This window comes from Canis lupus, chromosome 9 (assembly GCF_011100685.1).
Source record: "Canis lupus familiaris isolate Mischka breed German Shepherd chromosome 9, alternate assembly UU_Cfam_GSD_1.0, whole genome shotgun sequence".
In the NCBI taxonomy this organism is placed as follows: Eukaryota; Metazoa; Chordata; class Mammalia; order Carnivora; family Canidae; genus Canis; species Canis lupus.
Window position 1 is genome coordinate 47,561,102 of NC_049230.1, and position 21,075 is coordinate 47,582,176.

Sequence of the window (21,075 nt, forward strand, 5' to 3'; positions counted from 1 at the left end):
GTCTCACTGTTGTCACTCTGCTCAAGAAGCTATGGCTTCCCATTCCCCTCAGGGTGAGGTCCAAGCTTCCGTAGCCTGGTACTCTTGACCCTCCACACTCTCCCCATCACCACCCTGGACCTCTCCAGCCCAACTGCTCACATGCCCCCCATATACATCTGGTTCCCACACGGACCACAGTCCATACCTGGCTTGTCCACAAACACTGCACTTCTCAGATATTTTGCCTCTGCCTGGAATGCCCTTTTTTCATCCCCCATGTGTGATAGTCAAAGCATCCTCAATAGGCCCACTGGCTGGGGATTAGAGGGTTTGTTGTGAGTGCAGCCTGCTTTCTCTTCATACAGGGGCCCCCGGACAGGGACACTGTACTCTCAACCTCAGGGTCGAGCATGTCCTTGGGGGACGACGGGGTGTGATGGCAACCTTCTGTTCCCCATTCAACCTTCGCCTTGCATCTTCCTTTTTTTTTTTTTTTTTTTTTTAAATTTTATTTATTTATGATAGTCACATAGAGAGAGAGAGAGAGAGAGAGAGAGAGGCAGAGACACAGACAGAGGGAGAAGCAGGCTCCATGCACCGGGAGCCCGATGTGGGATTCGATCCCGGGTCTCCAGGATCACACCCTGGGCCAAAGGCAGGCGCCAAACTGCTGCGCCACCCAGGGATCCCGCCTTGCATCTTCCTAAACAGACTCCTCACTTTGTCAATACTGCTTCTAAACAGAAAGCCCCCTCCCCCCAATCAATCTATACTTGTTAAAGACCTCCATTCTCAGGGCCACGTTGGGCACTATGGTCCCTCATCTCTAACAACCAAGATCTTCAGTCATATATTTGCACACAAGTATCAGGGTATGCCCTAGGCAGAGCCAGGCCTGACATCTTCCCACACCCCATGACTGCTCCACAGGGCCACAGGCTGCAGCCTTAAGTTGGGGCAACAGCACAGCAGGCCCTACACTTCTGGCCCATCTTCACCACTGTAAGGTGACCCACAGAGAAGTGAGTGGCTGCGGTCATAGACTGACCTGGGGATAGCAGGCTATATGGTAGCAATGCAAGATGTGGTTACACATGGGGGTATGGGCAGCTCCAGGGTTGTAGTATGTCTGTGTATCTGCTCCTGAATAGAAAACTCTTAGACAATTGATATCATCTTATCTCCTCTCACAGATGTGAAATGGACATCACCACAGTGGGTGGCTTGGGAAGGGTAGAAGGTCAGGGTCAGGCCAGAACAGTCTGGATTTCTTCCAGTCTTGGGAAGCCCAGCCAGGCACAGGATTCAGGGCCCTGAGCCTGAGTCATAATCTGAGGGGTTCCTCCCATCTTCCCTGCATCTCCTTGTCACTTTCTCCCCAGCCCCTAAGACTCAGCATCAGTCACATCTCCTCCAGGAAACTCTTTAGGATTGGTCCATCCCCCCATCCCACCTCACAGCTTGGAGCAGAACTGTCACAGCTTCATTTCTCCCACTCAAGACTAAGACTGGGGCTGCTGGGGCCCTGCTCTCACACCCTTTCCCTAGCTTAGCTAAGCTATAGGCTAAGTGATTTTATTGCAAGCCTGCTCCTTGCTCTCTGCTGTCCATCAATTTTGGGACTGTTTGATAAATGTCACCTGGACTGACATTGCTAAAAAAGGCACTGGGGCAACAGGTGGTCATGCCAGAGGCTACAGGAAATTGGCTAGCAGGAGCCCAGAATGATGCCAGGATTAGCACCCCAGGCTATGGGATATTCTAGAGCTGGGAGGCAGGGCAGAGGCCAGAGCCCCATTTCTACACATACTTGCTTATAACTTTGGACAGTCACTGGGCTCCCTTATCTCCAGTCATCTCCTCCTTTCTGGGAGGATGAGGGCCAGAGTCTAGTCTAAGTATCTTTTTCGGACATACTTGGTGATGGGGGAATCAAAGTCATAAGCCATAAAAAGTGTGAGACCCTCTCTACACTGGTGCATGTGACTGAAAATAAAAGAAGGCAAAACTGTAAGATAAGGAAAAGGAAGTTTGACAAAGCTTTGACCTTTTCATAAAACCTATTGTGAATATCAAATTAAAATGTGTCCAAAAAAAAAAAAATGTGTCCAAAAATGTATGCTTTGCTTGTGCCCTATACGTTTGGTCTGCCTCCTGGTGACCTAGCCCCAGGGTGGATGCTAATTCTGAGTTCCCTCCAACAATGGATTCGGCTTTCTCAGGTACTGTCTGGTGCTTACTTGCTGGCTCCTGACCATCCTTCAGGGAGAACTCCATTTCCAAGCCTTGAAACATCTGCCTGATTTCCATCTCGTTCTTCTATCAAGCTTCTGACCAATGCAGGAGACCCCCAGGGAAGCCTGTCCAGATCACCAGGCTGGACCACCCTAGTTCCGGCTTGACCTGAGCAACCTCCAGCGGCTTGCTGACCATGACCATGCTCAATCTTGTCCCTGAAGCCTTGTGAGCAGGGGCAGGCTCATGGCTTGGCTTGCCCCAAGTGGTTTCCATGGTAGGTTTAAAGGCCAGAATGGGACCCCCAGGCTGGAAGAGGAAGTGCCCCCCGTCACCCACACGCAGGTTCTCATACTGCCCTAATGTTAGAAACAGGAAGCAGACTCCCCCAGTGCATTCACTTTCTACCACACAGACATATACCCACCCCAGTCTCTCCTCAATGTTCATGTGCTCAGAGTCCCCACCCTCATCAGCTGAAGCCCAGTCTGTGATGGAAGGGTGCTCTGTTGGGCAGGGTGAGCATCATCAGTGTCCATACTCTGAGATCAAACTTGCACAGACCCAGGGTGGGGAGGGGAGGCTGGCTGGAGGAGGAACAGGGTGGCAGAGCTCTGGAGTCTGAAGCCACAGGCTGTCAGCACTGTTAATAGCCTCAGAAGCGCCTCTGAGCAAGGCTGGGGATCTAACTCTGCAAGCAAGAGCCCCTCCCTGAGGGATTCCCTACTATCTCTGACCTCCCAGAGAGAGCCCCATTTAGACAGACAGAGGCACAGCAACCCCTTAGGGCAGCAGGTGAGGCTGACTTACTGGTCATGTAGAGCAGAGTGTGGAAGAGCCACATCCTAGCTGGAGCAGAGGCAGCGCGTGGACCTCGGCCTCTTCAGCTTCCCCTTCTCAGCTTGGGTGGCTAGGAGGCGGAGACAGAGACACAGAAGCAGGGACCCACAGGCCAACAGGCACTTTCAAGCAGACACAGATGTTCCCACTGGTACATAACTGTGCGGCTTCCTCAGCAGTTGTGGGCTGGGTCTTGGAAGCCCTTCTCCATCACCCACACTTCTTGGAACAGTGAGCTGAGGTTTGGCCTGGAAACACAGCTCTGGATGTCCTCATCAGATGTGTGAGTGCAGTGGTATTAATCCAGTCATTGTTCATCATTCACGTGAGTGAGTCCCCATCACCAGATGCCTCAGCCCAGCACCCAGCCCAGGGTTCTTAGCGGTGGTTGCCTCAGCCATGAGCATGAAGTCCCCTTCCCACTAGAAGTACCCCCACCGCTACAAATGGGGCTCCTGCACCTGGCCCCTGCACTCAAAGCCCTGAGGCTATGGTGGGCCTGATAAATGTTAAGACTCCATGCACTGACTGAAATCTCCGCTTCAGTGATTCAGCTTGGCTGTGTTCTCTTTAAAACCTGGCTACAACACCATGTGGGAACTAACTTAACAGAGCTCTGGGCTACCAGGCAGAAGACATAAAATTCCGTAAATCTTTCTAGCATATCTCTCATCTAATCTAACACCCCAAAAGAAATACTGCCAACAGTCTGCAGTCATATTTAAAAGCTAATTTCACAATTTGTCAAATCTTCCTTTTGTGACCAAGACTGTTTACTGTCACAGAAGCAAGTGTTCCTGCTTCCCAGATTGCTGGAAAAGCACAGCAGTGCTGTCCAACAGAACTATGTGATGTTCTAGATCTGCCTTGTCCAACACAGACTACTGTGGCTACTAGGTCCTTGAAATGTTATCAGTGTAACTCAGGAACTGAATTTTAAATTTTATTTAATTTTAATTAATTTACATTAAAAAAGGCAGGAGATTCTATTTCTCTCACATGAATGTCTGCATCCCTAGGGAGAGCACACTGAAAATGTTAACACAAGTGTTAAAGCAGACAAGGGTTGACTTAATGACAAGATGAAAATTAATTTTATTTTGTTTCTCACATTGAAAGTTAGCTTGGCCAAAGTCTTGTGGAGCTTGGTGACATTTTTTCATTGTCTGCTTTGGTCTGACAAAATATCTACAACTAATGTGACAGTTCCTGATGCTATATAGTTGCTTGAATAGAGATTACAATTCACCATTTTTGACACTGTCCAACACCTAAAAAAACTGAAGTTCCAGGTCTGCATCTGCCTGTCAGATCACAATGAAGACCATCTAAATTGACTTAACCCTGTCACAGGCCAGAGTCCTGGCCTGTTTTCTACCACTCCGGGGCTCGGTGACTTTCTCCCTACCCCACACTTGTTTTGAGTGCCAGAGACACTTGGCAGAGCCAGAAGAGGCTCCTCTCCCCACCCCAGGCCACAAAGCAGATCAGCAGTAGGGACACACAAGAACCTAGGACTGCAGCTTGCTCAACATTTCTGAGAGCAGGACTTCATGTCTGGAGTATGAACTTCAGGGCACCTCAGGAGGCCAAGCCCAGCTGATGACTGGAGGCTGCACAGAGTGCAGGGCCATTTCTGCATCTTTGGAGACTCCTAAAATGCTGACTCAGACTGCATTCCTCAAAGATGTATTGATCCAAGCTTGCTGGTGTCAGCATGGTAGAACTCTAATCATGAGCACACATAGGCCCTTCGAGCCTACCTGACAGTAACTACGGTCCCCAGAAATCCAAACTTAAGACCCCGTGGACAGGGCCAGACTATGCTCTATGACCCTTCCACTCACAGCCTCATACAGGTTCTAGACAAATGGCAAGGGACCGATCTGAGGGACATTCTACAACATAACTGGAGTGAACTCCAAAAACATCAGTAGCATTAGGCAAGGTTAAAGAATTGTCCCAGGTTAAAGCATACTAAGGAGAGGAAAACAAAATGCAGTGTGATCCTGGGCTGGAAATTAGACCAGAAAAAAAGAAAAAAGAAAAAAAGAAAAAAGAAAAGCTTTAAAAAACTTTATTGGGATAGTTGGCAAAATTGAAACATGTAACTGAAGATTAGATACTACTGTACTGATCAGATAAAATTATACATTTCCTGAATTTGGTAACTACATCATAGTCATGTGAGAGACCGTCCTTACTTCCTAAGACTTTAGGAAATGTATACTGAAATATTTAGGGGTAAAGGGGCAGTTGTACGTACGCCACTCTCAAATAATTCATGCCTTAGAGGTGGGGGTTAGGGGAGTAAAGGGGAGGAAAGAATGAATGATAAAATATGGCAAAATGTTCTTTGTCCTATCCTTGAAACTTTTCTGTAATTTTGAAATTTTTTCAAAATAAAGCCTTAAAAGTTACAGGATAAAGACCTGTTCAGCAAGAAGTAAAAGAAATGCTGTCTTGAGTGTGAGTGGAAAGCTCTGATATCTGCACTCACCGGTGGATGGGGGGCTGTTCCCATAGTCCTGCCTCATCATCTCTAGGCACAGAAGATGTCCTAACTACCCACTGGCCTTCTGAGTCCTGGAAAGCTGGAAAGAGGAATTTGGAAGGAATTACTGAGACAGGACACAGTAGAAGACAGAGCTGGCAAAGAGGAGCTGGAGGAAGTCTGAGGAGCAGCAGGAATCACTACCACTGATTGAGCGCTAAGGGGGTAGTGCCAGACTCAGTGCCAAAGGCCTTTCATGCACAGACCTCATCTGATCCTAAGAGCCACCCTACTTGGTTATCTTGATTTCCCAGATCACTTGTCAAACATCATATGGCTAAAAAAGGGCAGAGCTGGGACTTAAGGCAGGTCTATCTCCTCCAGTACCAGGACTCTGAACTACTACAACCCTACTACTCTCACACCCAATGGGTCTAAATCTCTCCCAGTTGAGCGTTTAAAAAGCAGAGACCTGCTTTCTCATTTCACAAACATATACTGGGATTTTGCATTAGTGGGGATCATGGACTGAACTATGTGTCTCCTGTCAAATTTGTAATGTTGAAGCCATAACCCCTAATGTTGAGTTTACTTGCAGATAGGGTCTAAAGGCCCTAAAGGAGATAATTAAGGTCATAAAGGTAGGGCCCTAATCAACAGGCTTAGTGGTCTTAAAAAAGGAAGAGAGAGCTTTTTCTCCATGTGCGTTTACCAAGGAAAGGCCATGTGAAGGCACTATGAGAAGATGGCTGTCTGAAAGCCAGGAAGAAAGCGCTCATTAGAACCTGCCTATGCTAGCTAGCACCCGGATCTTGGCCTTTCAGTCTCTAGACTGTGAGAAAATAAACTTCTGTTGTTTAAGCCACTCAGTCTAAGGTATTTTGTTACAGCAGCCCAACCTAATACACTGGACTACCTCCTAAAAAAACCTCCCAAATAAAACATTGAACAGTGTGTGCATGTGTGCGTGCATGTGTGTGTGGGATGGTGGGCTTGCTTAGTAGGGAAGAAGCTAGGGAGAGGATCCTCTTGTTCTTCTGTAACTGAGGGGTTGGTTTATGGACCAAGGGTCCAAGGGCTTGGGCCTCTTTCTTGCCCCCACTCCCTTCCTCTTCAACTTAGGCTCCTAAATGTCTTTGGAAAAGCAGAGCAAAGACCCTAGAACTAATATTAGCAATAGAAAGAAACCTGGAGACCATCTCAGTTGAGCCCTTCATCTGACAGAGAGGGCAACTGAGGTCCAGAGAGGTGAAGGGACTTGTTCAGTCTTTTCCAGTTTGTGTGTGAGGAAAAAATGAACCCTCAGGGCTTCAGGCCCAGTCTCTAATACTATCCTATTGGACCCTCCCCCAAAGACACTCTACCTAAGCTAAAAGTGCCACCTCCTGTTCATAAGCCTTTTGAGTAATCCTTGCTAAGGCAAGAGGGGATGCATCACATAATTAGACACACAAAAAGCCAGGAAAGGTCATGGTCATGTCTCCTCTCCTGCCAATGATGGGGGCCTCTTGCCTTCACTAACCTACACCAGTGAGGGGTGAGGGTGATAGGCAATTAAATACAAAGTTTCAACTACTGAAGAATCTGGTCATGCAAACAGGGCCTCTGAGTTGCTCAGGCAAAAACAGGCAAGAACTCTAGGGCAAAGTATTGACTTTGGCAGGTTAATATCACCCATACTCCAGAGTTTTATTTATATAGCACAGGAAAGTCTCACTTCAGTGCCTCACAATCTGAAATAGGCTTTGGAGCCAGCATTTCCCTAACTGCTTCCGGGAACATCAAAGTCCTATTAAATGTTCATAGAATTTCATTTTTAAAAAATGCTACCATATTTTTTTCTTCTCAGATTTATTTTATAAACGTAAGAAAAGTTCTGGATTTTCGTTCGTTAGATTATGCAATAACAATCTGCCTTAAAGCAACTGTGATATTCTCAAAATTATCAAAAACATTCTGTCCTTTTAGTTCTTAGAGGAAAAAAAATGCCTTTTCTCATTTGCTTCGTGTTATATAAAGCTTAAAAGCAAATACTTATACACCAAATTTATTTGTACAGCAATTAATTAATCTGTGACACCATGATTTGTTAATATTAATGCAAACCGCCCATTAGCATTTCAGCATAACTTTAAGAATGCTTCAAATGAGAGGTGGAATACTACTGCAGGCAAAAGAGCTGCTGCCTGAACAAGTTATTTCTCTTCGCCATCTCTAGATTACAACACATTCCTTGTCAATAAGACTCAAAGCTAAAGACTGGCTCAGCAATCCTTCTTGGGGGCCTCTCATCCACCTGCCAGCTTCCTTCCCTGCTCTTCTGGGGCAGACGAATGCTTTCCAAAAAAATATTCTACACGATTCTCTAGCAAATCCTTTATACACCAGGTAAACTTCAGCTTAGATATGGCCAGATCATCAAAATTTGAATTTTATGGACGTCTAATTAATGAGATTTTTTTTCTTATACAAGTACAGTTTATGCACTTCTGAATAATCTTCCTCTTTTTCAATCTGGTAGTGTCAGCTACAATTTGACTACCCTGCAAAGGAGTCAGAGCTGGGTTGTTTACCATAATTCACTCATTTACCAAACACTTTTTAAGCACTACTTACTCTGGACTGGCATGGTGGGAGGATACAGAGATAACAATCATGAAGACACCTGCTCATCAGGAGCTTACAGGCTAACAGAGAAAATAAAATGAACATCAAGTATTGTGTGTACAAGGCAGAAAACAAGGACTAGCCTTTAAAGGGATCCCCAGGAATGAAGCTGTTCCTGCAGCTGGGGGATTTATATGTTTACCACGTTTATAGATAACTTGCCAGGTGCCATGCATGGTTCTAAGCCTGGAGAAACCGCCATGAACAAACCAGACATGGCCCTTGCTCTCATGGAGCTTACAATCTAGCAAAAAAGACAAACTAGGAAGAGGGAATTACAATTCAGTGTATAGGTGTGCTGGCTTTGGGGGACGGGTATAGAAATTCGGCATCATACGCACATTTCACGTAAGTAAACACAATGGTATATTTTTCTGAGAAAGTTTAAAAAAAGACAAGGATAAAGGAAAATAATTTAAGTCACTTGGGCCATTTCACCTGCGCCTCCATTCACATAAGGTAAGCTTGTGCCCTGCTGCTCCTGTGGCTTGTTACAGTTCCCAAGAGCCTCTTCAAAAGTGAGTTGCTTGCCTGAATGAGTTTAATACCTAAAAATAAGTGGTTTTTTTTGCAAAATACGGCCGACAACTTCATCTGGAGCTCAACCAAAGAAAGTATCATCTGTTCCCACACAGGCAGGAACCAACAGCGCTGGATCTCACAATGCTGGTTTCAACATGGCACCTTCCTCAAGGCTTCCAAGAAGAATTTTGATTACACTCTATTTTTATCTTAGGTGCCTGTATAACTCAAACCTGGAATGAGCAGTCTCATTCATGGCAGTACTGTAGGATATATAGCAGGGGCCACCATAACCTGGCTCTGGAAGTTGGAGGCAGCTACCTGGAAGGGTCTCTAAGTCCTGAGGGAAAAGAGATGGCAAGGCTCAGGTGGAAGGAGAAAGGTCCAGGGGAGTGTGTCACTGCTGGAGAAGAAGAGCACTCAGCAGAGTTTGAAAGGCTGGTGTGATCAAGATGATTCCAGGGAACTAGTAGGCACAGGGCAGGGAAAGATGGGGAGGATGGGGAGAACAGGCCAGAGATACCAGAAGCTAGATTTTGTTATGCCTTGTGAGCTATCATTGGAGTTTGGAATTTATTCCAAGGGCAATAGTGAAGTTTTGGAAAGTTTTAAAGCAGAAGAATAATGGATTAATAACTTTCTTAAGAAAGTTCATTCTGAAGCACATGAAAAGATGTCCAACATCATTAGATATCAGGGATATGCAAATCAAAATCACAATGAAATACTAATTCATGCCGCGAAATAACAGGTATTGACGAGGATTGCGGAAAAACTGGAGCCCTCATACACTAATAAAGAAAATGGAAAATGATGTAGCCATTGGGATAATAGTCTGGCAGTTCTTTATTTTTTTTATTATTATTTTAAAATATTTTATTTATTTATTCATGAGAGACACAGGGAGAGAGAAAGTTAGAGACACAGGCAGAGGGAGAAGCAGGCTCCATGCAGGAAGCCCAACGTGGGACTCGATCCTGGGTCTCCAGGATCACGCCCTGGGCCGAAGGCGGCGCTAAACCGCTGAGCCACCTGGGTCTGGCAGTTCTTTAAAAGGTTAAGACAGAATTACTGTGCGACCCAACAATTCCACCCTTAGATATATAACCCAAGAATAATGAAAACATGACCACCCCAATGCCTGTACATAAACGTTCCATAGCAGCATTATTTGTATCAGCCAAAAGTGGAAACAACCCAAACGTCTGTCAACTGATGAATAAATAAAATGTATTGTATTCATACAATGGAATATTATTAATAAAAAGAGTACTAATATAGGCTACAACACAGATGATCCTCAAAAATATATTTAGTGAAAGAAGCCAATTACAAATTGCCACAAAGTGTATGATTCCATTTACATCAGTGTTCAGGGGGACATCCATAGAAACCAAAGGTAGTGGTTACCAGGAAGGAAGAGGGACTAGAGAATGACTGCTAATGAATATAGCATCTATTTTTGGTGATGAAAATGTCTAAAATTGACTGTGGTGAGGGCTACACAACCCTGTGAATACACTAAAAGCCACTGAGGTGTATACTTTTTTTCCTAAAATCTTGTATTTTTAAGTAATCGCTACATCCAACGTGGGGCTTTAACTCACAACCTCAAGTTCAAGAGTTGCATGCTCCTCCAACTAAGCTGGCCAGGTGCCCCTGAAGTGTATACTTTAAAGGAGTAAACTGTATGCTATGTAAATAATAGCTGAGTAAAGCTGCAAACAACAAAAATTCATCCCAGCTGCAATGCACAGGGGTATGAGGCAAAGATCAGGGAAGAGACTGTCACAGGGATGGAGTGGGAGAAGACAGGGATTAAACTAAGGGTAGGGGTTCACAAGACCAGACTAAGGGGCCAGAGTTTGGAAGGCTGGAGGGCTTGTCACAGGTTCTACAAGTTCTCCTGGGCAGTTAGTGTCTCTCCCAACGGGGAGAGTGGGAAACAGAAATGAGGTATCTGCAATTACTATCAAGCAGCAAAAATGTATTTGAAAACTCCTATGTGTAAAAACTAAGAAGAATATAGGAAAGTGTATAGCCTTGCTGCCCAGATGCATAACGAGCACCCTGGCACACTGAGCTGCCACTAGGGGAACTGTCCACCCTCACTCCCAAACTCTAAAGAAAGGGCCTGGGCATTCAAAGCCCTTACATCAACATGTAAGATATTGCAAGATCTGAGTGCCTGAGTGTGGACCAAGAGCAAGAGAAGAAGCAGGCAATGACAACTGGGGGAAATAAAATCTTTAAAGATACTTTTCTGGGTTCTGTGTATTTGTAAGAATTGCAGGGCTGCTGACGTGGGCATTTTTCCTGATTAGATCAAAAGCCCAGTTTTATCGTTCCAATTTTAGTATATGTGCTGCCGAAGCAAGAACAAAGGCCCAGTTTTGATTACATACCACCACCGTTCCAGAAAGCTTTCCCTGGTCTCCAGCAGGAGACTGGGAAGGGCTATTAAGGCCATGGGACAGATGGGCCCAAACTACTGGTGGAAAAGGTCTTAACTGGGAAACAAAGAAGAAGGGTTTATGAACATTGCTGAGACTATACCACAAGGACATCTCTGTCCCACTAGAAGACCCAGAGACTAACAAAAATGGGATGAGGGTGAATCTCTGTCTAAAACCTTATGTGTGCCCTCAGCTGTCTTCTTGACCCTCCCTACACCTGCAACGGAAACCAGTGCTGGCCAGCCCACCACAACCATTGCTTTGGGAAGAGTAAAACACCACTGAGATGCACCAACAAAGTCAGAAGCTCTGGTACCACCAGCCTATTCATTTGACAGATGGGAAAACTGGAGGCCCAGGCTCATGGAACAGAAACCAGACGTTGCCATCCAGGTCTCTGACTCTTAGGTCCTTGTCCATCTCATTTTACCAACTCCTGAAACCTAGCCCCTTCTCAAGGACCTGGCTCTCAGCTGCATGCTCCACAGGACAAAAGAAGTGAGAAACCTCAGAAACATTAGGACTCAATTGTCAGAGAACCATCTCTTTTTTAGAATCCTATCAGGAAGCAGAAACATACTGTAGTTATAGTCTCTAATCTTTCTAAAGGGAGTGAAAAGTAGGTTAACCAACCAAACATGGTACAGTTGTTGTAGTTCTCAAGTCCCATGGCCCTTTACTTCCTTTTTTAGCAGTTTTCTGGATTCAATCACACCACACTGTAATCAACTATCAATGAGGCGATTAGCTCACTCAAAAGTAAAGATTGTTAGAATCCAGGGCTGCACCATGTACCGAAACACTCCAGACAGGTGAGGAGTTGTGACATCACAAAGGGACAAAGGCTTACTATCGCTAACTCTTAAGTTCTAGTGAATTGAAGTGAAACACTATTTTTATGCCTGCAGAGGAATACAAACATTAAATACTTCAAAATAAAGATCAAATAGGAAGACAAAATAATCTACTGCCTTTAAAATAATCTGAAAGGAGTTTAGAAGTAAATGTGAAATAAACTGAAATTTCTCTAACTATTATCTTACTTGCCAGTTTTAAAGGTATCTTCAGGTGCCAGAACTTGGAAATAGAATAAATACTAACATATCACTTCTGAAGTGATAATAAACAACAGGACCCCATCTCAGATGGATGGGTTTTTTTCCTACAGTGGCCAAAAAGCAAGCTGAACATTATATACAACAGGCAGACTATACAATTAGGATCATTTAAAAATAATGAGACTCCTCTCTTTGCCTTCTTCCAAAGTATATAATATATATTTAACAGCACACATAAGACACCACTTGAGCTTCCCTTGTAGCCAACAGGAAGTATTTTCACATATAAAAATTAAAAATTTAAACTTTTAAATCATTTATATTTTTGAACATAATACAGACTTAAAAATTGTTCAACATTAACTCATGACCCCACCCCAGCACAAAAATCCACCCGAAATCCAGAAGTCACAGTTTTTTGTTCCTAAAAATCCCACAGCACTGAATTTGATCTTCACTTCAAGCTGATTGCTAAGAAGAGGCCCCTAACAGAAATCCCCAGGGAGAAACGGAAGCACGATCGATGCTGCATCTCTTATCTACCTGGGCGGCACCGGTGCACCTCTGAGGTCAGGTCCATGAGATTCGGCCCCCACACTAGGGTCCTGGAAGGGTGAGCTGGCAGCTTCCCTCATCTTCCCCCTCGAAGGCTGTCCAATAAGCACCTGGGAATTGACTTTTCTTGGGAAAAGGGTGCTGGTAACAGCTGTCAGGGCCAAGGCAATAGTGAGAAGTTCAGTTCTCTGCTCTTTGGATGAACTGTGTAAAACATTTCTTTAAAAGACATAATGTTAAAAATATTAAGAAAAACGTCTACAAAATCTGGAGGGCTGCCTTTTCCTCAAAGGGTAAAGCTTGTGGGATAGTGGGGAAAGAATTGAGGGCCCAGAACTCAAACTCTGCAGCAAAAGATAGATAGATGCCCTTCAAAGCATGTCACGTTCTTAACATGTCTTGCTATAGTAGCAAGAGCTGAGGGTGACTGTGTAAGAGCAAGAGGGGCGCCAACTCCTGTGGGGGGAGGGAGGAAGGTTTCTACTGTGCACCCCACCCTGCAGGAGAATGTCAGACTTTAGGGCAGCTGCCATCAGCCCCAAGGGCATCAGGACTCTGCCTCTGAACCAGAGGTGCTTTCCCGACTAACTTCAATCTGGAGAGATGGTAAGTTATCTAACCGGCTCTTCTTTTGGCGAGACTGTTCTTTCTCCTTTATCAGAGCCCCCCATGCCCTTTGCAGCTCAGAATCATCTTCCTCAGTGCCTGGCGCCCTGTGATCCACCTTCTTTGTGTTCTTTTCTTTGGTCTTGGGTGCAGATCCTAAGCGAGTCCATAAACTACCTGTTTGGGTGAGAAGGCATTTCAGTTTTGGTGGTCAATGCTGACAAGCAGGGTAATACAGAGGAAGCAGGGACACTGTCAACACCTGATGCACAAAAGACACTGGGAAAGGGTCTGTGGCTCCTGTAACCTTTGTACAGCATTAGGAAGGTAATCTCATTTCTCTGGCTATAGTCCTCTGCCTGGAAAACTGAGGGATCTGGACCAATGGGGACAGTTGGGGACATGTGCCTCTCATGCATATCAGAGTCACCTGGGAGGCTGCTTATGCTACACCTGCCCCTCCCTGGTGAGACTCACCATTCTGTGTAGAGCTTCATTCTGCCGGAAGTGGGCCATTCCCAGATCATTCCCAGCTATAAATTCTGCAAACTGATAGGCCTGCTATACTGTAAACTTTCAGAGATTTGGCCCACTATTCATTAATTTTTAAAATGTACTTTACTAATATCTAAAAATAGAAAAATTATGTGTTTATAATTTCATAGCATACTACACTATAAGGCTATTAAGCATTTTATTAATAAAGAATTTAACAATGTAATAAAAATGATCATAATAAAATCCTGTATGAACAAAGAATACATATATGGACAAAGACTTGAATAGAAACTTAAGACTAAAAAATATTCGTGCTAGGGCAGCCTGGGTGGCTCAGCGGTTTAGCACCACCATCAGCCTAGGGCATGATCCTGGAGTCCCGGGATCGAGTCCCACATTAGGCTCCTTGCGTGGAGCCTGCTTCTGCCTCTGCCTGTGTCTGCCTCTCTCTCTGTCTCTCATGAATAAAAAAAAAAAATCTCTTAAAAATAAATAATAAATAAATAAATAAATAAATAAGTAGTATTCGTGCTAAGCAGAAAGAACCAAGGCTGATTTTGTTTTTTCCATTTTCTAAATTTTCCATTACCCTTATTATTATAATTATGACAATGACTGTAATGGAAGAAGAAAAATAATTTATTTTCGACATATGCTATTTCCTGCCTTTGACTAACAAGGTATTTCCATGCTACAGTCTGCTCTTACCCAGTTCCTACTCCCCCCCCCCCTCAGTTTTAAGTGTTACCAACCTGATTTCTTCTCCCGAGTATCAGAGTAGAGGCCTTTAACATCTTGCCTGGGAACACCCAGCCTACTATGTACATCAGAAAAAGGCTCTCTCCGAAAGACTGGGGTACTACTAAAAGCCTTTTCTGGAGAATATGGTCTTTTTCCTAACCGCTGGCGTATATCTAGAAAAAGAAAAAAAAAGTTTTACTATGACCAATCATGTGTGCTTTGCTATTGATACTGTCAACCTGAGATCTCTAGAGGACCTCGTGCCAAATCTCCTCAAATGAGGGCAAAGTACCTGACAAAATCAAGCTTCTAAAATCCTTCTCTCTATATAATCAGTCTGGATTTCCCTAAGAGAATTCAGACATACAGGCTTTCAGTGAGAAAAAAATTCTCAGCTGACTGCTCTAGAAAGGAACTTCTGAGGCAAAATTAACTCTCTACAATTCCCCCAGTAGACCTACCTCCCCTCTATGCTCCCACAAACTACTTCTTACAGACCTATCAGAGCACTTACTCCATTCTGTTTTGGAGTGGAATTACCTGAATGTGTGCATTCATGTTTCTCCATCTAAGTTCTATGATGACTTGCATCCCCTCCAGAGATTCCAGCATTCCCAGCATCTAACCCAGAGCCTGGCACACAGCAGGCAAGGCCAAGTACCCACTCTGCGACTCTGCACATGTATACCATCTAGTTCAAATTCTTTACCATTTATATAACAACTCAACTTGATTTCTATTATTCTTATGTATAAAGTATATCAATGACATATAAAGTAAAATAATTGGGACAAAAATATTGAAGGCTAGTACTGCAAATTTATGATTATTTTTCATGTCTGAAAGTTCTACTGCCTAACCTCAAATTTAGAGGTGATGAACTATGACAATTAAACCAGTTCATTAAGGGCAATGCTTAATCCAAGGACCTATCTCTGCCTTGATTTGCTTTCTGGAACTCAGAAACACAACTCAACAATACCTGATTTAGTATTGCTGCCTTGTGGCCGTGGACGTGTGTGCTGGCGTTTTTCATCTAACAGATGTCGGACATCTACAAATTTCTCAGTTGGTAATTTGTTACCAATTCGGTTTTTGATATTGCTTGTAGATATAGTATCTGCCCTCATGGAGTTCCTTAAAAAAAAAAAAAAAAAGGCACAGTTACTACCTCCAACTGTGGGACAATGCCTACACAATAATCTCATGTAATTTGGAGAAAATAATTTAAGCAGCCCAATCTAATACAGCCAATATCCACTCATAAATACCATATACCAGTAATTATTTCCTTACAAAAATCATGATCAGCCTGCTATAAAGAGACCAATCAGCACAAGTAGGTTACTGAGTTTTCCAGGGTGGTTTCCACAAATGATATTGTAAACTATCACAGAATATGTAATTGCAAGTCCCCTCCTTTCTGAGACAAACATTAAGTAAGGCCTGCAAAGGGCTAAGGGATCTCTGTGCACCCAGGCTGTGACTTCACTATAGTCAAGATGCGACAGAGTCTACAATCTCTTTCTTTAAAGAACAAACTTCTCTGTTATAGACATCTGCTACCATGCTAGGCACCAGCATTATTCTGGCAGCATCCAACATTGCAAAGTTCTCTGAAAACTAAAAATAAGGATATGAACAAAGCCATACAAATGAACCAGATTGAACTGTTTTTCTTTTCCCCAAACACACTACCAAGAACACTTAGAGAGAATACCCCTATAGATGCCAACTCTTTGAGCTGTGCACATGCCATCTGCCCTCAGGAATCTGCTCATCCCCAATAGTCATCAAAGAAATACACATTAAAATAACTTTTTTTTTCTTGGTCCACAAAATTAGCAAAACTTACAGTGATAAGACTGATAACTATAGAGGTAAAAGGTTATAAAGTGATTAAAATCTTTTTGCAACGAAATTTAGCAAAACCAATTTTTATTTTAAGATTTATTTATTTTAGAGAGGGGGAGGGAGAGAGAGAGAGAGAGAGAGAATATGTGAGAGGAGGAGTGGGTGGGGAAGAAGAGAGGGAGAGGAGAGAGTCTTAAGCAGACTCTGCACTGAGCCTAACATGGAGCTTGATCTCATGATCCTGAGAACACGAACTTAGCCGAAACCAAGAGTTGGATGCTGAAACTGTGCACCCAGGCAACCCTAACACCATCACATTTTTCAACATATATGCAGCTCTGTGCAATAACTGGAATTCAAGAAATTTATCTAGTTAGTGCAACAGTAAGATATATTTTAATTTTATTTATTTATTTTTTAATTTTTTTCTTCTTATGATAGAGAGAGAGAGAGAGAGAGAGAGGCAGAGACATAGGCAGAGGGAGAAGTAGGCTCCACGCACCGGGAGCCCGACGTGGGATTTGATCCCGGGTCTCCAGGATCACGCCCTGGGCCAAAGGCAGGCGCTAAACCACTGCGCCACCCAGGGATCCCTTAATTTTATTTTTTAAAAGATTTTATTTATTCATGAGAGACACAAAGAGAGGCAGAGACACAGGCAGAGAGAGAAGCAGGCTCCATGCACAGAACCTGATGTGGGACTCGATCCCGGGACTCCAGGATCACACCCTGAGCCGAAGGTAGATGTTCAACCGCTGAGCCACCCAGGCATCCCAATAGTAAGAAAATAGAAACCTAAATGTCTATCAATAAGGGACTGACCAAATAAATCATGATATTTTCAAACAAAGGACTATATCTGGATGAAAAAATAGAAATCTACACTATATTAAACAGGAAAAGCACACTGCAAGACAATATAAATACAACTTCATTTCTGTAGAAAATAGAAATCTACACTATATTAAACAGGAAAAGCACACTGCAAGACAATATAAATACAACTTCATTTCTGTAGAACTCTGGAATTTCTCCATGTGTTAGGTATATGCATAAAATTAGCAGGAAAGTTATTCACTCGACTGCTAAGTCATGATTTTAGGAAAGGATAAGATTATGGGTGATTTTCACTTTCGGCACTGTCATTTTTTTTCTGCACTGTCATTTTTATAACAATGATTAATTCTTGTATATTTAAAGGAAAAATCTGATGCAACAGATAAAATTATAAAATTAAGAGTTAAGAGGAAGTTAGGAATTAGTATTTAAAACAAAATTAAAAGCATTGATAAAAAGACAAAATATTTTCACCTAATATTTTTCAACTGAGATTCCACTTCATCAGCATACATGGTCATTTTCATGCTTTTCTTTGGTGAAGGAGTGGAAATCATTTTCAGTTCTAGATCATAGTCCATTTCATCGGAGTCTGAACTGCTGGCACTGGACTGCCTAGATGTGCTCCGCTCCCGGGTCTGCTTGAGAGCTGGGAGCTCCTCATGGTACTCTACTACCACCCTGTCATCTGCATCCATGTCCTGATCCTCCTCCTCCTCTTCTTCCTCTTCCTCTTCAATGGGTTCCTCTGGAACATTTACTAGTCCTAAGAAATTTAACCAAAAAACATTAGGAAAAGCACTAAAATTAATGAATCTGATTTTCTGCTCTATATTGGTGACCTTTTTAAAAGGTGGTGTTCCCGTGCCCGAGATCTTACTGGAGTATTATCTGTATTAGTGCCAATCTAGTTGCCATTCTGATACCTAAAATAGAAGATTGGCTAGGTAAAGTATGATCTAGCAACCTGATGGAATATTATAAAGTTATCTAAAGTACAGTTGTCATTATTCGTGAATTCTATATTTGCAAATCTGCCATATTTATTTGTAACTCTGTATCAACACTCACAGTGTTTTCATGGCCATTTGTGGACATGCACAGAGTGTCAAAAAAAAATTGAGTCACCAGATGTGCGTATTCCCAGCCGAGGTCAAATGAGACAACACTCTTTCTTGTTTCAGCTCTCATACTGTAAACAAGTGCCCTTTTTTGGAATCTATGAAGTGCCATGTTTTTCATATTTTTGTGGCTTTTGTTGGTGAGTTCACTTAAACATTTAAAAAAATGGCTTCCGGGTATAGTGTCAAAGCTGTCTAGTGTTTCTAAGCACAAGAAGACTGTGATGTGCCTTACAGAATAAATTTGTGTTAAGTAAGCTTTGTTCAAGCATGAGTTATAATGCTGTTGGCTGTGAGTCCAATGTTAATGAATCAACAATATGTATTTAATAAGTTATCTTTAAACAGAAACACACAGCAAAGAAGGTTATATACTGATCAGTTGATGAAAATGGTGACCAGAGTCTCTGAATGTTTTAGTATTCACTATATCAATGATCACAGTGACTTTATAGAACATAACCACCATGAATAACAAAAATCAACTGTAACTTTAGAGTTCATGGAAAAATGCTTGTAAAGTAGGACTAAAAATATATGTTCACAACAATTATATTTGTTATGAAAATAGATAAGGAAAATATAAAATGAAATAAGTTGCTTATAATAAAAGTGCTAGAATTAGGGGGTGATTTGCTTTTCAATTTCTTTAATCTAAAGATTATATGATAAAATATCTTAGAATTTGAAATTGGTATAACCTGTAACTGTAACAGAAAAGTATGTGCATTTTTTAGATGCAGATTTCAAATATACAATTTTGAATATATACATTAAATAAAAACGAGACTTCACCTGTCCGTTACAATGATAAACATGTATGCATATTATCCTATGTTTGTATGCTGACTTAGCAGTTCTACAAAGCATGTAGAAAATTCTATAAGTTAGATTAAAAATAAAAACAAATCTTTATAAAAACATAATGAAAACGGTTCTTTTATAATATGCACCAAAACAAAGGAACAAAGGATGGACGGAACAAAAAACAAAATGAAACCAAGTCGTGATATCTCATTTAACTGAGACATTCGTGTACACAAGCCAATAAGCATAAAACACTAAACGTAGCAGTCTATTTTCAACATCAAAGAAACCATAAAATCAAGTCATATGATAAAATAACTTAAAAAGTTTTCATGCAGCTTTTGATATTAATAGTAGAAAAATTAGATTGCTACAGAAAATTTTCTTTCAATTTCTCCTATGTCACATTTGGCCCTTTTTGTTAGAACAGCTCTTATTAAATCATTTGACCTCTTTTGTATGGGCAATTTAAAATTAATTGTGACTTGACTTACTTTCCTATATGTTGGCAGAGGGTGAGGGCAAGGAAGAGAGGATGATAAAGTTTGGAACCTTAAAAGACTGTATTAAGAATAAGAATATGATTTCGGGAGCCAAACATGTGTCTACCCAAGAGCTGAGCAGGCAACTACCGGAATGTCGGTGTTTATAGGACGTCAAGCCAACGTCATCCCCAATCAGGGCTCTCTTCTTGATCACATCCCGCTGAATGCGACGGGAATGATATCTTCGCTTCCTGCAACATTCCAAAATAAGCACATAATCAAAAACCAATAGGAAGGACCTTGAAATCCACTAATTGAGTTTAACTGTACACCGATGCAATGTTAGGTGCTGAAACAGACATTTTACATGAAACTAAAACTTGGCCTTTCATACCATTTAACCCACAGTTAAGAATCTTGAACTTTCTTCTTGTCTTCCTTGAGTCCACACATAGTGCTGACATTCCACTGCAGAATACCAACTGAGGGATTAAGAAAAGCTTAGGTACTATTTAAAATTGTATTTTAAAATTTTGGACTCACCAAGAATTACTAAGAATTCCTTTCATGCCTCCGTAATTTGGATTCCCATATTTCATGTAATACTGACTTCTTCTGGCTGCTCCAAGTTCCTTTTTGTCATCTAAAAATTAATTACGACAGTTACCTAGGATTTTGCATTGGTATGAAGACAATGTTGAATGGCTAAAAAAAATGTTTTCCATAGTTGGGATCAGATCAGCACAATCTACCAACAAAAGGGAAAGATACACTACAAATATTCACTCTCAGTGCCTACAAAAGCAGAGCAGTATAGAGGGGGTGGAGTAAAATACAGAGATGAATGAAGTTAAGCTAATGTTAAGGAGCTGACCTCATAGAGAAAACACTGCTAACAACAACAACAATACAACATACAAAGTTCTAAGAAGCTTAAGAGAGCTACAGTCAGTATAGCTGTGCGGGAATAAAAAAAGCTTTCTAGAAGAGGTAGCATTTTCACTGTCTCCATGAAAGATGACATTCATTTCTGAATGACAACACTCCAATAACAAAGAATTAATGTTAAAGAAAGAGACTATACATAATTCCATATATCTGGTAAAGCATTTTTTCCCATCTATCATGATGTTCTCAAAATGGCTTAAAGAAAACAGCATAGCACCATTCACTTAGAATGCATTCAAATAAGATACTCTATAAACATAGAAAAGATCACTTTTGTCAAGTTAAAATGCCAGTCAATAGAAAGAAAAGGTGGTCAGTGATCACACACATTTTCGTAACAGGTCTTTGCTAGCTCCTGGGGCACTCATG

General features: G+C 42.2%; 2 protein-coding genes across 8 annotated transcripts in view; both read right to left on the bottom strand.

Annotated features, from left to right (window-relative positions):
- The window catches only part of ITGAE (integrin subunit alpha E), a 64,976-nt gene extending 61,329 nt beyond the window's left edge, over window positions 1-3,647 (bottom strand). The window contains exon 1 of one of the 3 annotated variants that reach the window (XM_038548564.1): window positions 3,028-3,637. In XM_038548564.1, coding sequence (XP_038404492.1) covers window positions 3,028-3,061 — 34 coding nt within the window. In that variant the 5' untranslated portion in view covers window positions 3,062-3,637. Of the gene's footprint in view, window positions 1-3,027 lie in introns of all 3 variants that reach the window. The other 2 variants (XM_038548566.1, XM_038548565.1) reach the window with 2 other exon arrangements.
- Window positions 3,648-6,955: 3,308 nt separating this feature from the next.
- The window catches only part of NCBP3 (nuclear cap binding subunit 3), a 35,541-nt gene continuing 21,421 nt past the window's right edge, over window positions 6,956-21,075 (bottom strand). For 2 of the 5 annotated variants that reach the window (XM_038548568.1, XM_038548571.1), the window contains 7 exons: window positions 20,302-20,401; window positions 19,906-20,009; window positions 17,820-18,111; window positions 15,637-15,791; window positions 14,666-14,827; window positions 13,430-13,592; window positions 6,956-12,960 (listed from right to left, as the gene is read on the bottom strand). In XM_038548568.1, coding sequence (XP_038404496.1) covers window positions 12,852-12,960; window positions 13,430-13,592; window positions 14,666-14,827; window positions 15,637-15,791; window positions 17,820-18,111; window positions 19,906-20,009; window positions 20,302-20,401 — 1,085 coding nt within the window. In that variant the 3' untranslated portion in view covers window positions 6,956-12,851. Of the gene's footprint in view, window positions 13,593-13,892; window positions 14,044-14,665; window positions 14,828-15,636; window positions 15,792-17,819; window positions 18,112-19,905; window positions 20,010-20,301; window positions 20,402-21,075 lie in introns of those variants that run through there. The other 3 variants (XR_005364789.1, XM_038548569.1, XM_038548570.1) reach the window with 3 other exon arrangements.